The sequence below is a fragment of the Aythya fuligula genome, chromosome 6 (assembly GCF_009819795.1).
Source record: "Aythya fuligula isolate bAytFul2 chromosome 6, bAytFul2.pri, whole genome shotgun sequence".
NCBI classification, from domain to species: Eukaryota; Metazoa; Chordata; class Aves; order Anseriformes; family Anatidae; genus Aythya; species Aythya fuligula.
The window spans coordinates 24,726,149-24,743,246 of NC_045564.1; the positions used below are offsets into that span (position 1 = coordinate 24,726,149).

Genomic DNA, 17,098 nt, shown 5'->3' on the forward strand with positions numbered 1-17,098 from the left:
GCAGGCATTTTCAGCGGGTGCCAGTCCCAGCCATGGGGCTGATGTGCCCTGCCACGGAGCCAAGGCTGCGATGCCTGTATCAGCAGCTACACCCTCAGCGGGGCTGCAGCAGCCTGAAATGAAGAGGGTGGGGAAACCACCCCATGGGAGCAGTTCTGCACTCCTCGCCGAAAGGCAGCATCACACTCGTGCACAGCCCACAGGCAAAGCGGCAGCGAGGACAAGGCTGATTTGCATGTTGTGCGCCGTACGGCTGTAATTGTCAGGCATGACTCAGGTAGATTTACTCCAGACGTTCTGCAGGAGACTGCAGGAGAGCTCATCAGCCAGCCAGAGCGAGCACGCTGCTTTTTGTTTCGATCCAGGGCACAAAAGGGGAACGAGCTCCTACTAAAGAAAGGAGAGGTCAAGAAAGGTGACGGTCCCTCCTGGGCAGGAAGGCTCCTCTCGCATGCAGCAGGAAGTGCTGCACTCACACATATGGAACTCTATAAATAAGAAGCCAGCGAAGCTCTCTTGTCACTTGAGCATCCTGAAGATTTAAAATCTAGTCACAACCACCACTGAGAAGCTAAGGAAGGCTCTAAATGCTTCAACTAAGAGCCTGCTCAAGAAGCTGCCTACCCCAGTCCCCATTAAAGCAGAAGACATATTAGGACCAACACGTGCAGCATCTGCACCATCCCTCCCCAGGGAAGGTTACGTTGAGAAGAAATTGAAGTAAAAACGGGGGAAGGTTTATTTTATTTCATATTGTGTTCACACACTGCCTGGCAGAACAGGTCCTCATCTGCAGCCGGCTCTGAGCACTGTCCCCAGCGCAACAGTCGCCCGATATCCTTGGATGCAGATTTCTTCTGGGGCTTCCAGAAAAATGCATATACGAGGCAGGCTGCAAAATCCAAATCTGGTACCACTTCTGGTCTGCGTATTTTCCCTAGCTCAAGATCTGAATCAGAATACATTTTCACAGACTTTTGTGCTGCACAGGTCACGCAGCATGCACGTGGTCGTGGTGCCTGATCCAAGCTGCATCGCGGATTCTCAGTAAGAAACAGGGGAACCAAACCCCTCGAGACAGCCAGTTCAAAACCACTGAGAGATATCGCTATTTGAATACAAGGCACAGAGCCACACGTGCTCTAGCTCCACCTCTGCTCCTCAAATCAAAGCCTGTATTTAAATATTTAATCTTACCAGCTAGGTGGAAGAAGCCTGAGCAGTCAGAGGTGTCATTTCCCTTCCCTTCGCCCACTCTCCAGCAGCTCCTTGCAGATCTGCTGAGCATCCTCAAGCATCGAAGAGCAGCGCCGCGCTCCACAGCCCCGCTCTGAGCCGCTACCCGAGACCCATCTGAGCCTTCAGAAACCCGGAGGCAAAGCGAGTTCCAGGCAAATAACTATTTGCTAATTATACTACCAGGACCGACGCTATGGGAAAATGTGCTCATCCCTCAGGCCATGTTTTCTCAAAATCACCAAGGATCTGAGAAAGTCGGGTTTATTTCTCAAGCCCTTACTCTTCGCGAATCTCATTTGAGAACGGAAAATGGGAATATCTTTTAAGCAGCCGTAAGAAAATATTTTCATATTTTACATTTATTATTCAAATTGAATTGGATAAATGCTTAACTGCTGTTCCCACAGAATCAAGTTCAATTTATGACTTGCTCCCCACAAAAGCTTCACAACAGCACGGTCTCTTGCTAAGGACAAGGAGCATGCCTGGAGAAGTTTTTTTTAATCAACAGCAATGACAGCAGTTTTAAAAACAAGAAAAAAACAAATCAAAGTTAAGTACAGAGTAACTATTAGAGGAGTAGCATTGTACACTGGACAGAAAAACTATTTCCTATTCTCTTATTTCCAACTGAAATGCATGAAATATGTATTTCCCTGGACACAAATTATGCATAAAAATTACAAATAGATACGTGGCTGAAACAGTGCTTCAGTGCCTGAATCCATATGTCAACATTCAGTTTTTATGCACACACCAACACTTGCATGTATAATTAGGTAGACAATTTGCAGACTGTTCATCAAGAAGAGCTAGGACCGATGCGAACACCGATTCCAGCGCAACTGCTGCTTGGCAGGAGCAGAGTCTTACACTCGAGCACCATTTCAAAAGCCCATTTTCCAGCAACATATTGACTTTGATTTCTGCCCTAGCTTAGTCGCCCACTGATGTCATTCTCATTTTGGGACAACAGCATTCAACCCACCATAAATATGGTCAATGAGTGACCTTGTGCATATGAAACAGATTGTGTCTGACAAGGCATTTTATGGGAATTTAGCTGAAAACCAAACCTGCCGCAGAATTCCAAGCAGTAACGGAGATCACAAAATTTAATTTCATAGTTCATTTCTTTGGAGGGGGGAAGAACGTTTCACACTCGAAAAAGACGTCTTGCCTGCTACATCCAAATGTGGTGGGGGGAAAAAAAAAAAAGATAAGAAACCCCAAGAACAAGACCAGACCTCACCTGTCCTTCCCATCTCAGTTCCCAGAACAAAGCCTGCAGCAGGACACACACTTCACTTGAGGGCACACCCCTGTCCTGCAGTGGTGCCGCTCTGTAAACCCCCAGACAAGCCCACGACATGGACAGGTCCTAGGGTGCAGGTGGAGGGCTCGTACTGAGCATACCAGCTCTGAGTTATCTCCAGGTGAGAGCTGTAGAAGAACAGATGTGTTGCTCCCTTCCCCCCAGTTTGTTCTAGCTTAAAATACACGATGTTCAAATCCAAAGCTCTCATGTTTACAAGAATCACCGTTTGACTGCAGATGTTTTATCTTCCTTTTCCATCATACAAACCGCTCTTGACCTTGTGCAATAATTGCTTGCTTTTCACTCAAGCCCTCCCTCCTCAGCTATTTACATTCAGGGCTGTGCTGCTGTGATCACTGAGCCATTTGTAACAAATGTCTTCCAGGATGGATAGTGATAAGCAGGACAGTCCCCTGATTTCATTCATGATTAATATCTAAAATAGCTGTAAAAACATTTTAATCAAACCAGATGAGGGGAGACGGGGTTCTCTCTTTTACCCAAAGGTACCTCCAGGAAGCCTGCTAAGAATTGATTAATTGAAGGAAGGGCAAGAGAAAGGGACACACTTTGCTCTCCGATTTCAGCAATCACACCTGAAGCCCCTACAGTCCCACTGGGACCACACCACCACATTTTCTTAAGGACAACCACCAGGGCTCCCATACTGTGGCGTGCTCATGGCCACCAGCACAGAGGTCACGGGACATCACCTGCGACGGGTCCAAAAAGCCTCTCGCAGGTTCTGAGGAGCGCTCCAGCTATCACAAGCTGCCAGAAGACCGAGGACTTCTGCTTGAGGTGACCGAGAGCACTCAGGAGCCACGTTCTTGCCCGACGGATTCACTTCTGCAGACAGGCCCACTGGACACTTCTGTTCCTTCTCTGTTCATTTCCCCTTGAGCTCCACGGAAGGGCACATTCTTATTCTGTATATAATCCAGATCAGTTAATGCTCACCTCAAGCCATACAAGAAATTTAAAAAAAAAAAACAAGAGCTGCTGACATTTTACTGCGGTGGGTCATGTCTGAAAGAGACAAGTGTCTTATCTTCTTCTGTTCACGAAGGAAGGCAAATTAAAATCCTGACACAGTGTCCTCATATTCCTTAAACTTAGACTGAAGAATGCAACAAATAAGACATTCAACTTAACACGGTGCTCGCTATGTTCGCTTTCCAAATATAGAAGATAGCAAAAATACCATGGCGACGTCAAGATTTGACTAGTCTCTACTGTTCATATTGTTCTTAAACACTGGGTTTTAAGAAACATAAGCTACAGGCATAACAGTCTGTATTAAAGGTTGGTGCAAAGCTCCACGTAGCCAATTAATTGTATGGTTTATCTCTGGTTTTCAAATGCTTAGTGAAGGAAAAACCGTGCAACTATTTGCTAATTAACAACCAACTGTAATAGGGTCAATTACTAATGCTGACAAAGAACTTTCTCCTTATTACGAACACGAAGCTCACTCTCTCTCTTCAAGCCAGGCAGTGCCGCAATATATATTAAACAAGCTGGTGATAAAAAAGTATTTCAGGTGTCACTTCTGAACAAGCACATTTGGATGACTTCAAAAACTAAGGGCACAAGGAAGGCACACGCAACATAATCCCCCACTAAAAATTGGATTTTGAAGAAGTTTAAAGAACTATCGCCTAGCACAAGAGGCAGGTAGAAGGTGCTATAAAAGGAAGACAAAGCCACTATTTATGGGACTTAAAGAAGAGAGGGCAAAAAACAGCACCGGAAAATCCTTAGCACTTCAACGGCATTCATTATCTTCAAAGCATTGCACAAATATTAACTAATTAATCCTCACATTTTTCTGCCAGGTGAGAGGCGAATAAGCTTAATTTAAACAGCTGGAGCAAAAACAAAAAAGAGATCTGTGAGAGACAAAACAAAGGCAGCGTCTGAGCGAGCCGGCGATCCTAGAGCTGTGCACAACCACATGCCCATGGTGTCCTATCTCCCAAAAAATTGGAGAGGTGGAGAGAAGGAGGCTGTCTGCAACCACTCAGCAAATCTGCTCCAGGACTATGGACCCAAGCACGCAGGACCCACGGCACACCCAAAAAAAAAAGATTACCTCTTACTTTCGTTCTGCAAGCACACAAGGCTCAGTGCTCTCCATGAACGCTACCTGCTGCTCCCAGCTAGCAAAGTGACAAAATTTAATACCTGCTTTGAGATCACCATTTCCTGTGATTCACACGCTCAAAATGGTGGCAGGATCAAGGTAAACCCTACCTTCCTTCCAAAGCAACCCTGTCTGCATCAAGGAATTTAAGGCAACGTTAAGTTTGTGATGCTGGTTCCAAGCTGCATTGAGTTTCTCCATGCAACACGCCTCCAAAAGCAGCTTTGAAGGAAGGTTAGCCTCAGTACCCCCATTTTACTGAAATGGGGGAATCCAAGGAACCACGTCACTGAAAAGCAAAAGAAATGGCCAACAACAGAACAAACACGGCACTCGTGGCCAAGTGCCCACTGCTCTCGGCAGAAACATCACTTCTGGTGACCACGCTGTGCTTGCAGCGATGCCCCAGTCTTTCTAAAGGGAAGGGGAGTTTAGGCACCGATGCCCATGGATTCAAAATGCCACCGCATAAGGTACGGAGCTGTGTAACAAAACCAGCCCTGAAAGCCAAGGTTTAATTTGGGTAGGGCATCTAAGGAGATGGAGCACAGCCCTTGCTGCAAGTTTTATAAAATCTATATTTAAAGAGGCAGCAGACAAAGCAGGAATAGAGGACAGTCAGTGAGGGATTTACTCTCTGCAGTGCCATTGCTCCAAGTGCAGCGAGGCACTTCCCAAAGCAACACCTGCAGCACAAACAGGAACAGTGAGCAAAGAGGCGCTGCTCAACTCGAGTCCAAGGGCCACGACATCAAAAAGCCACATCCAGTGACGTTACCTGGGACCCGTTCAGATTTCAGGCTCAGGAAGCCTGACACGTTGCCTTAAAAGCTTTCTTTGAAGGCACCGCGCATGAACGGCACCAGGGCGAGCAGCCTCGTGCTTCCTGAAGGCTGTAACTTGGCCAAGCTGTCCTGACTCAGTTTCCCTGCTGCCACACCAGCACGCCGAGCACTAACTGATCTCTGCCACGTCAGCCTGAGATAACGTTCAGGAGGTGCTTGCACAGCAAACGTATCCCAGATGTGCAGTCCTGCTGGAAGCAGCGGCTGGCCTCTGGTAGAGAGAAGACACAGCACCTGACACTTCGGAGGAATACAAATCCCCCTCGTTGAAGCAAACTCCTTCCCAGCGCCTCCACCAGCATGTTCAGCCCCTCCAGCACGGGATTTAGTCAACCACTCGACATTCCAAAACAGGGAAGTATCTCTGAAGTGAAACCACAATTTCCCTATGACTCTCCAAGTCATTTAAGAATAAAACCTCCACGGCAGGCGGAGACGGCCACAAGTCCTTCCCCGCGCGCGCCACGGATTTGCAGCGATGCGGAAGATAACCGAGCATCTTCCCTCAGAAAACCTTGCAGCATTTTGTTCATCCAGCTTTGCAGCTTTACTTCGACAAACGCAGGAAGTCCCGCAGAGATAAGGACTTCAATTCTCGGAAGCTGCCTCAAATTTTGGGTCCTGTTTTAAAAAATGACCCCTGTATTTTAGGAGCACCGAGCATGCACAGCTCTAGCTGCTATCCCAGGTGCACTGCTGGCACTCAGCACTTCCAGAAGAAAAAATAAATAAATAAATAAATCACATTTGGGTACATAAAGAACTAGCTGTGTCAACCTAAACCGTAAACATCAAGAAAGGCAGGGCTACAAAGAAAGACAATGTTCTCATTAACCTCTGTCCCACCGAGCAGCCGGCATTACCTGCACTTTAACTCTGCACACCGAGAACATCCTGATTTAAGCAGCCTCACTGCCTTTGCAAACATTGACTCAAGAAAAAATTAAAAGCAGGTTTTGCAATGTCACAGCTGTAGGCTAGTTTTTTGTTGTTTTTTTTAATCCTGGCGTAGAGCGAGTTACATATTTCAAGATGAAAAATCACACCTTCAAGTGCAAGATAATGCAAATTGGAAGAAATAATTTAAACTACTTGTACACAGCAAAGGGGAAAGAATTAGCTGAATCAACAGCTCAATGAAGACATCTGCTCAGCATGCAGCATCACAGAGCAAATAAAATGCTCGGGCAAGTTAAGAAGGGGAAGAGAGAATAATGTGGATAAATTATAATGGCATCATATAATTTCACTGACAATGGCAAGCCTATTCTGCTCCTCTCAAAGGCAACAGGTCCGCGATACAAAAGGTCCAAAGAAGGGTAACTAGAATAGCTGGAAGCAATGTATTCACAGGAGGAAAGCCTTATTTCACCTGGAAGAAAAAGATCTCTCCACCTACAAGGGGAACTCACAGCAAAACACTTGCATTAACATAAAATAAATGTTACAGTAAATGAATGCCTACAGTCTCAGTGGACGTGGAAGGCAATGTTACAGCTAACTCCCCACGTTTATGCCTCGAAAAGGAGGGAAATTGGGTCCAGTTGGTGCACAGCACATGCCCAGCGCTGGGCGCACGCTGCCACCAGGACCGCTGAGCGCATCGGAGAGGAGGCGCAGGCAGGCGGGGTGGGACAAGGCACTCCGAGACCTCTCCAGCATTTCAGGAAGAGTTCGCCTCAGTCTCACTGGAACTCGATAAATAAATTAGAGGGGGTCGGGAGGAGGCAGCCCAGCACCGCCCCAGCTGTAGGGTACAGGGGGCTTCCCGTCCCGCAGCGAGCAGGGCGCAGGCGGCGGTGCCACGCCGGGGCTGCACCCACGAGCTGCGCGCTGCGAGGCCCCGCATTTCAGCCCTGGCGTGCTGGGGGAATTGCGGTAATTACCCATTAATTATTAACTCCGTGTGCCCAGGCTGCAGGACCAGGAGGAGCTCACGCCCCGGAGCCAGCGAGGCAGCCCCGCTCGCTCCAAAGCGGGGAGAGGGGAAGGGAAAGAAGGGCAGGGATGGGAAGGGAGGCGAGGAGGGGCAGGGAAGGGGCGATGCTCACAGCGGGGCGCTGCACCCAGCCCCAGCCCGCTCCCAACTTCGCCCAACTCCTCCCGCCGCGGGGCACGGGGACACCCCCGCGTCCTGCCCCGTCCCGTCCCGTCCCGTCACTCACCGCCATGCCCAGCAGCAGCAGCAGCAGCCCCAGCAACAACCCCGGCCCCGGTCCCGGCCCCGGGAGCCGCCCGCGGCGCGCAGCCCCCGCGCCCAGCCCCGCCGCAGCCATCGCCGAGCCCCCGCCGCTGCGGGATCGGGATCGGAGCGGGATGCGGCTGCTGCCTGCCTGCCACGTCTGGCGGCGCGCGCGCGCGCTCCGGCCGGCCCCGCCCCGCCGCCCCGGGGCATGCTGGGGGTTGTAGGCGCGGCGCCACCCCCCCCCCTCAGGGCGCTGAGGGGGCTCCTGCTCTGGGGGAAAGGGGCAGGTTGAGGAGGAGAGCCCCCCGGTACTCACAGGTCTTAAATCCTGAAGGACAGCCCTGTGGTCCTCTCACATCTTAAATCCTAAAAGAGAGCCCTGTTGACCTCAAAAGCCTTAAATCCTGAAGGAGAGCCCTGCGGTCCTCTCACGCCTTAAATCCTGAAGGAGAGCCCTGTGGTCCTCACATGTCTTAAATCCTAAGGAGGAGTCCTGCCTTCGTCTCACACCTTAAATCATAAAGGAGAGTCCCGTGGTCCTCTCACCCCTTAAAACCTAGAGGAGAACCCTGCAGTCCTCACATGTCTTAAATCCTAGAGGAGAGCCTTGCGGTCCTTGCATGCCTTAAATCCTAAAGGAGAGCCCTCCGGTCCTCACGTGTCTTAAAACCTAAAGGAGAGTCCTGCGGTCCTCTCACCCCTTAAAACCTAAACGAGAGCCCTGCGGTCCAGCAGTGCCGAACTGCAGGGGTATAAATGCAGGGAGCCTGAGCTGGATCTGTAACAAACAGCTCTCTGACCTGACTCAGTCTGTGTGACCTCCACTATAACAGCACGGCCTGGCTGCACCCAGGCCAACAACTCAGCCCATGGCCCCAGTTCAGTACATGCAGTGTCCTCACTCTGCCTCACCACAATATCCCGGCTGCCCTCCGGTAATCTGAGCACCAAAGTGGGTCAGAGGTGTTAAAATTGGTGTCCCACAACCAGGCGGGATCCTCACCTGCAGCCCAGTGGCCGTGTGAAATTGTTGCTTGGCTCGGAAACATCAAAGGGAAATCAAAGGCGTCTCTTTGAGTCTGATCCTTGCGGCTGGCTGTCGCCTGAGCATTACACCAAGAGGCTGGCTTCAAGGGAGCAATTTGTAGATCCATACAGCTGACTGATCACTTCAAGCGGTGATCATGAAAACTGAACACCGTTGACATTAACAAGTCCCCTGGTGGAGATGTAATTTTGCAAAGCAGAAATACACATCGAGAAAGTTATTACTATGAGCGTTTACACTTTTGTGGCATCTTTTTGCGGTGGGAACAGTGCGCGCCTTCCTCAGTCACAGCTGGCTAACCTTTAGCAAACCATTTCACAGTGCTACACCTCACTTCCCATTCTCCAAATAGGGCTGGCAATTCTTAGCTTCACCTTAAAATGCCAGCGAATGCCCAAGCAGAGCAGAGCAGGAACCGACAGGAGGTTGGGATGAGGAAGGACGCACAGCCAGAGAGGGACTTAGGGGAGGAAAGGAAAGGCAGGAATCTCTTCATCTACAGTGGAAGGACCCAAAACAATAAAATAATCAGCCTGCCAGCAAAAGGCGTTGGATCCCCGGTTGAAGCCATTTCAAACAAGCAATCAAACCTCCAGGAACAGGCCACCTCTTCCAGACGCTGCTCACCTCCAGATCACTAGCCCCGAGCTGAAAGGCTTCTGCACACAACTACCCTGACTCATGCGGACCTCTAATCTCAGTTGGATATCCAGGTCCTCAAAGACCGTTTGAATCCTCCTGTGACTCCTTTGTGTAGGAAACTGTTATATCTTCTGACGCTTCACATCACAGTTACCAGTACCAGGCAATGCAAAAGTAACCTCAGTGTGGTGGATTTTCCGAAAGATTAATCAAAAAAAAAAAAAAATTGTCCAGTTTGGAAAGCCACAATTGTTATATACAGAAGAAAATAAAGAGGGTATCCTTGTGACAACTACAGCTTCTTTCTTTCAGTTCAGCTCGATAATTTGTATTGACGTGACAGGCATTGCCTGAACTTAAAAGACAAAATCATTGAGCATTTGTCTCAGGTCAAAATAATATATCAAGTATCAGGTCTGGACTGGGCTTTCCAGTGGCAAGTACTTAATCAATCCAGTTGTGCATTACTAATGAACTCATTACAGTAGTATCCAAGTTTTACCCTGTATCTATTTGGCATTAACATAACATGCCACTTGCTTCTTCATAATTGTAATATTGGTATAGGGCACCCCAAATAAATGGGTGTCAGAGCACCCATTAATTCACCACTGAGAGGCAAGAAAGAATTACTGCCCTTAGATTATAGATCAGAAAACAGTAGCAGAGAGATTATGTGATTTGCCCAGGGCTATAAAACCAGACAGTTTCAGATGAGGTTCGTTTCCAAAGTCTGCGTTGGGACTGCTAATCCTTACTTGTCTGTCTATATTCAAATGCCTGTTTTACCAAGAATAAAATACAAAACTGGACTGACAGTAAGTATGTCTGTAAGGAATTGCACCTTCTGTATTTCCTATATGTTGCTGCTTTATTTGACAAGCTTTATTCTTTGTTCTCATTTTAACCTGAGCAAGTCTCTGGCAGTTTCTCACAAAAGGTAAAATGAGTCACCTTTACCACACAGAAAAATGACAGTAGAGCAGACAGAAAAAGACACAAGCACTTTGCAAGCCAAACTGAATCCAAGGGCAATCCAGTATTCCACACTGGGACCCCAAACCACATAGCACCCAAAATGAAAGGACAATTCCCTCCCTGCCATAGCTGCATCAAGGTCTCCTTCCTTCCAGCACCATCTCTTCCTATAGTTCAGCTTCAGCCAACTGTTTTTAATCTATGGTCTTATCTCCTATAATTTTTGTGACATCTGTGTCATGGCACTGATTGCATCAGCTGAAAAGAGACATACGAGCTGGTTGCCATCAACAGATTGATGGTATTGAAGCCCTGGGCTCATCGTGACCTTTCCTACAGCTCTTCTGCACATGATGAAAAGGAAAAGAGACAGGACCAGCCCTTGTAGGACTTTGCATGGGAGTGGTCTCAGAGAAGAGGCACAGCTGCACAGCGCTTTCCTCCAGCTGATGGCTGTCAGAGGGGAGAGCCTGAAGGCAGCTTTCCACTCCTGCCTCCTCAGCACCTGGAGCAGGGCTGCAGATGCAGCGTATCCATACACATCAGCTAACAAGTTACACAAAAGATCATTAGCACGCCAAAATGAGGGACACAAAGGTGTGGATGTAATGTAGAGGATTGTGTCTTAGGCTGAACATTCCAGTTTCATACTTCTGCATAAACTCTTTTTAACACTATTTTGTTAATGGTGGAAATACTTCATGAGTCTTGAGAGACTGCTGTCTGTTACTTTGCTGTAACACGTCTGTGATTTTCACCTGATTCACTCTCTGCAGTGAATGGGGATGGCATGAAGGCAAATCAGGGTGGAGTTTAGTTTGAAGGCTCTTAGCCTTAATGCTCTGCAAGGATGCCCTGTGCAAGCATATCACTCAGTGTTTCCATTTTCTGCATCATACCCCTTTACATTTCTGAGGTCCTGAAGGACTGTGCACTTTTTGTACAGAGCATGCACAGCGCAAAGGAGAAATACACACATGCTGTGAGCTTTCATGGGAATTTTACTTTGGTACTTTATTGTTGTTGTTTCCTTCAGTCTAGAATCAAAGTACTTTTGGACCACAGGTAGACAGATGCTCTTTATACACGAGAGGAAAAAGAGCAGTAGGTACTGCAGGAGTCAGTTAAAAGTTGAGTACAGATATTTTCCAAACTTTTCTTCCTAGAATTTTTTCCATTACAGTTTTTATTGCTTTCTTTAACTCTGAGGTCTGCATGCCCCTTTAGGTTTAAGTGGACCTACTGTTAAGAACACTGTCATTTCTTTCACTGAATTTCCAAAACTGGATATAATGTGTTCCTGAGTAACATAAAAAACCTTCTGCAGTATGGGCACCTTGCTGGCAGGTAGTAGATAATTTATGTCTCTCAGTTACCTGCTGAGAGAATAGCTTAAACAAGATTAAAACAACCATTGGAGTCTAGCTGTTGTGCAGTAACTACAGTAATACTGAGTGTTTCCAAAGTATTGCAGTTGAGATGGTTTTCTAGTGATTTGCAGAAGCTTTATAAAATATTTGCAGGCTGTTTTACCTTGAATGCATCATCAGGAAAGGGTCGAACAATAAGCTTGTGAAGAGAGCTGAGATCTGAATCTGAATTCAATCCATAGCACAACCACAGTTTTCCTGCATGAGGATTTACATCTCATGTGGTCTAGCAGGGGCTGATGTCTCCACCTGTAAAACAGAAATAGGCACATTAGTGGAGCTTTGCTAACACCCCTTGGATTGTGATGGCACCTACATACCCCAGTAACAGGGACCCAGATGGTTATTTTTGGAAAATATAGGTCTTAATTCTGCTGGCAAAATGTTTGTCTTCACTCTGTAAGTCCACATATCGAGAGTGATTCTGCCATGCTGCTCAGGGGTAGCCTCACACCAAGGGGTGGCAACGGGGAAGTAGATGGGGCTTCTTGTGTGAGTGGAGTTATTATGCCTCTGGTCTGGGTACACAAAATATTCATGCAAACAAAGGACTAAATATAAAGGTGGGATTATAAATATATGACTGAAATATTGTTTGGTTGACCAAAATAGTGTTTGCACTAGTGGCCTCAGTCTTCGATGGAGCTGCATCCTTCCACAGTAGCTGAGCATCTGGCTTTATATTGTACACAAAAAATGTATTAGCATTCAACCATCAGATCTTGTATATTTGCTGCAAACAATGTTCCACTAATATGTTTTTCATACATCTGTCCTATGAGAATATAGCCAATATACGCAATACATCCATATTCAGTACTTTTTCCTCTCTGTATGTGGGTAGATAATTTTATATCTACATTTTCTATACGTGTATATACACACGTGCACACGTATACATGGCATATATTAAATTAAACACATGTTTTGTGGCAATTTATATCATTACATATAATCATAGTCATTATCCAGTCAATATGTTGGTTTTTTTTTCTCTGTTTTTGAGCTTTCCTGGTATTAGTTTGTGTGATTAAAGTACTGCCTGGGAAAGCTCAAGATCAGCAGATGCAATTAAATGTACGACTGTGCAGTCACTAGTTACTATGTGCAATAACGCAGACTTTAATGAGAAGGATTTCCTTCCTGACAGACCTTGTCTTTGCAAGGACCACCACTCGCAGTCATATGGAAAGAGCTGCGTTGTGATGAAGCTAGCATTAAAGAACAACTTTCCGTCAAATCCTTTGGCTTTTTGCAGTTGTGCAGCCCGGGTAGCAATTTAGCAACTCAGTAAGGAATTTACTAGGTCCTTAGGATTTTCTGTCTCTAAACCTCTTTCCTTCCTGCGTACTGTGGTAACCCACCTTTTAGTAGGGAAACACCACTGAGAATGCCGCATGTGAAAAGAGCTTGTAGAAAAAGCAGGGAAGCAAGTGGGAATAAAGCCTTGATCCTAAACTCTTTGAAGGTAATGGATTGACTTCAGCAGGCTTTGGCTCAAGCCCCAGCTGTCAGAGAGAAAAGTCAGTAAGGGAAGGAGGAAAACAGTTGAGAAACAAGGAAACAAAGGAAGCAGAGAGAAAAAATGCTGAACAAAAAATGAAGGAATCAGAAAAAGTAAAGGGTAGAGTGCTAAGGGAAGTGAGGCAGAGGAGAGCAGTAGTGGACATCACTGAAATGTCAACAGAGAAGAGTGAGAAAAAAACAACAGCAAACAGCCCATGAAACAGCTTGTTCAGGAAACTGATTTGCTCCTGCTTTTTCAGCCGGTTGTCCATGTAGCACGACTTCAACATTGCCAGGGATTCAGTGTCAGCCATTTCTATACAGTCTTGTCTCTTGCCTCCACCGTAGCAATGAAAAGATGGTTTAAGGTGGGTCTTATAGCCACAAGATTGTCTTGCAGGCTAAGAACAGGAGTTAGAAGACCTAAATTCTGTTTCAGAGTTCTGTCCCGGGGCCCTGGCAACCATTAATAAGTCTATAAAGTATTATTTTTCTCATTTTCTCCTCTTGAAATATTCATAAGCCTGGTGACAGGAGGTTACTGGGCTGCTGTTTGTGAAACAGTGAGATTTACAGACAGTTGCCGCTGTGAAACCCTCTGGTAGGGTCTGTGTTGAAAATGGATGTTCCTACTGCAAAGGATCATAGTAAGGTTCGGCTGTTCCCCCGGATCTTCCTTTCAGGATATATTTATTTTACTAAGATAATTAGCAACACCTCTGTGTGGCTCTTGGTACCGTAATACCGAATTCCTTCCTACACCTTTATTATCAAGGGTATCCACATGCCTGCCCTCTCAAAAAGCCTTATCAGACGGCTGTTTGCTGAAGCTGAAAAACGATTTTCTCCTCCTGGGGTTCAGCCGGAGACTCTGGATTTGCGGTACGGCCCCAGGACAGGCAGGCAACGCGGTTTGCTGGGGCCCGGGAGAGGGAGGGGGGTCTCCAGGTGACTTCTCCTCCCCTTGCCTCCCTGTGCCCCCAGGACAAAGCCGAGCAGGAGAGCCAGCCAAAGGCTCCAGCCGCACGCAGCCAAAGCCAGGATCTCTGCACACGCAGGTGACGGTCTGGATTTTGCACTACAGCGTCTTGGCTCTGTCTTCATCTGCGGCTTTCTCGAACTCTCTTGCTCCTACACATTTTTTTCCACTCCTGCCTCACAGATATCCTCTTATTCTCTTCTCTCCTGGGCCGTCTTTCCCTGTAATATCCATTTCCCAATTACATTTCTTTCCGCTTAGCTGACCTCTTACATAAGATATTCGCCTCTTCCCCCCAAAGAAAGATGTAGATAAAAAAAAAAAAGTTCCTCTGCTGCCGTCTCCTTGTTCACTATCCTTACGCATTATATCCACTGCTCCATCTCGTGTCTTTCGTGCTACTCAGACCATAAAGTCTTTGAGCCAGAGACTGTCTCTTGCTCTCTTCCTCAAGGGCCTACTTAGTAGGTCAGTCGTTAGGCACATACAGTAAACATCATAAATAATAACGATTCTCGGTTCCTTCTGCAATGATTTTCTCATTGGTCGAGTTTTTGGTTCCTGTATATTCTGGCTTCATCGGCTACACACACATAAAAATAGACAAAAGTGGCTTTAGAAGCCGGGAGCTTTCTAGCAGCTGGCGGGGTTATCTCGTGGTGAGTGGACCCAGAAACCACACCAGGTACTGAAGGGTTTCTGATACAACCTCGTTATTTCAGGTATGATTCTCTTCATTAAATTAAACTGTTTGAGCAGAAATTTTCTATTCGGGGCATCTGCTTCAAGTTTAATTACTTTGGGAAACTTCTGCCAGAATTGTTCAGCCATCTCTAAGCATTAGGCTTAGCGGATGAGGTGCCTTAGAAACTCCTGCCCACTTTTATTTAGCCTGAAAGCCTCTAATTCCCTCCTCCCTTGCAGCAGGCATCTGGCCTTCATGGTGGAGTCATGCCCTTTGCAGTCTCTGTGAAGAACTGCCCAATTTTCCCAAATTAAGTTCAGATTAAAAAAGCAAACCAAAGCTGTCGTTTGCACACGTGTAACAGCAAGCTCCTGCATTCTCGGGTCCCCATCTCCCACAGCTCCAGCAGCCCAGCCTGCAGCTGCACACATCGGCTGAGCCTCTTCTCCACCTTGTGCCAGAAATATCAGCCCCTTGCGCTGGGGAAACGGGGTGCTGAGAAATACCCCCAGGATCAGGAACAAAGGAGCTCACTCAAAAGTTGGGAAATGCTAGATTAAGGATGTTTGAAAAACTGCGTTGGCTTTCTTGAACACGGTTTGTGAGGTGGAGTTTTTAATTACACAATTATGCCTTTTTAATTTCCACAGACTCCCTAACCTGTTTGTTGCAATTGTTGGGGGACTTGTAATTAAAGGCTGGAGATAACTGGAAGGAAAAAGGCAGACCTATCGTTAATAAAACAAGATCTCTACAGCACTGGGCAAACTGCTTAAATGATTTTTTTTTTTTTCCACATCCCCCCTAAATGTTGATATCTCTGTTTCTTGGCACCCAGCTTGGTGTCTGGTCAGATTTGCAGAAATGCTGAGCACTCATAAGAGAAACTGAGTTCTGTCGGAGCAGTGCAGTGAGTACTTACACACCGTACAGCTGACTGTTCTGAAATATAATGTCTTATGTAGTTAAACAGTACGCTCAAATATAGGGAACTCAACCTTATATTCCCTTGCTTCAGTTCCCTATTTATCAAGTAAAAGGGCATCCTCTTTTAACCTACTATAATTGGGAAAAAAAACTGCATGAATCACTCTGGCTATTTCATGAAAGGGGACATGCAAAAGACCCTGTGATGAATGTAACTCCCATCAAGGCAAAGTTTGGGTAGCAGACTGTGAGGAGGCAAGGCTATATGCAAGATGGAGGATGGATCAAAATACAAAGAGCTACACACGGACTGAGCATCATCTATCCTGTGCACTGAAGGAGGAAGGGGACTGCAGAAAAAAATATGCTCAAACATTAATGGATACCCGTTTTTCTAGGAAAACAATCTTGGAAGAAATGAACAGCGACAAGACAAGAAGGTGTTCAAAAACATTGTGTAAAAATGTGTTAAGCACCTATAAAATGGAGATAATGGTACTTTTCCTTGCTAGTGAAGTGCTTTGAGAACTGCTGGTGAAATCTGCTGCAAGACTTAATGAATTATTCTTTTCACAGGAGCTATAAGATCTCGTAGAGTGACTCCAGGATAGCTCAAAGGATAGATCTGAAGGAAACTGCAGTCTAGTTAGTTAATTTCAGGGGTTTTGGAGCAAAATCCACGAGCCATCAAATCCAGTTGCATTTTATGAAGTAACTTGGTGTCATGAGCTGTAGACCCTAGAGACAAGACTACGGATTTGAGGTTATTAGGGTGACATAAGCCAGGATCTGGATTTGGTTTATTTTTTAAACAAGTTGCTTCTTGGCAGCAACCCAGAAAAAAGCAATATATATATATAAATAAGAGGAAGGATAGCATGGTAATAAAACAGCAACCAAAACTAGATCTGTGCAGACTGCAGTCTGTGAAATATAAGACGAGGACAGCACTGAGACACTAATAAGGCATTGTCCAGTTGAACTAGTAAAAAGCAATAGAATGAGGTTTAGTGGAGGCTGACAGGGTCACCTCAAGCTCATTTCCCCGCATGCACCGTGGAAGGAACATCGCCAGAACGACCACTTTTTTCTCCCCTCCTGTCAGTTATACAGCAGGAAAACTGAGCACCTGCTGAAGGCGCTTGTCAATGACAAGCAGCAAATGGTAGC

At 46.4% G+C, this 17,098-nt stretch overlaps 1 protein-coding gene across 1 annotated transcript in view; it reads right to left on the reverse strand.

Moving 5' to 3' along the window:
- PDIA5 (protein disulfide isomerase family A member 5) overlaps window positions 1-7,737 on the reverse strand; it is a 96,693-nt gene extending 88,956 nt beyond the window's left edge. Inside the window, exon 1 of the mRNA XM_032190563.1 lies at window positions 7,714-7,737. Coding sequence (XP_032046454.1) covers window positions 7,714-7,719 — 6 coding nt within the window. The 5' untranslated portion in view covers window positions 7,720-7,737. The remainder of the gene's footprint in view (window positions 1-7,713) is intronic.
- Window positions 7,738-17,098: the final 9,361 nt, after the last annotated feature.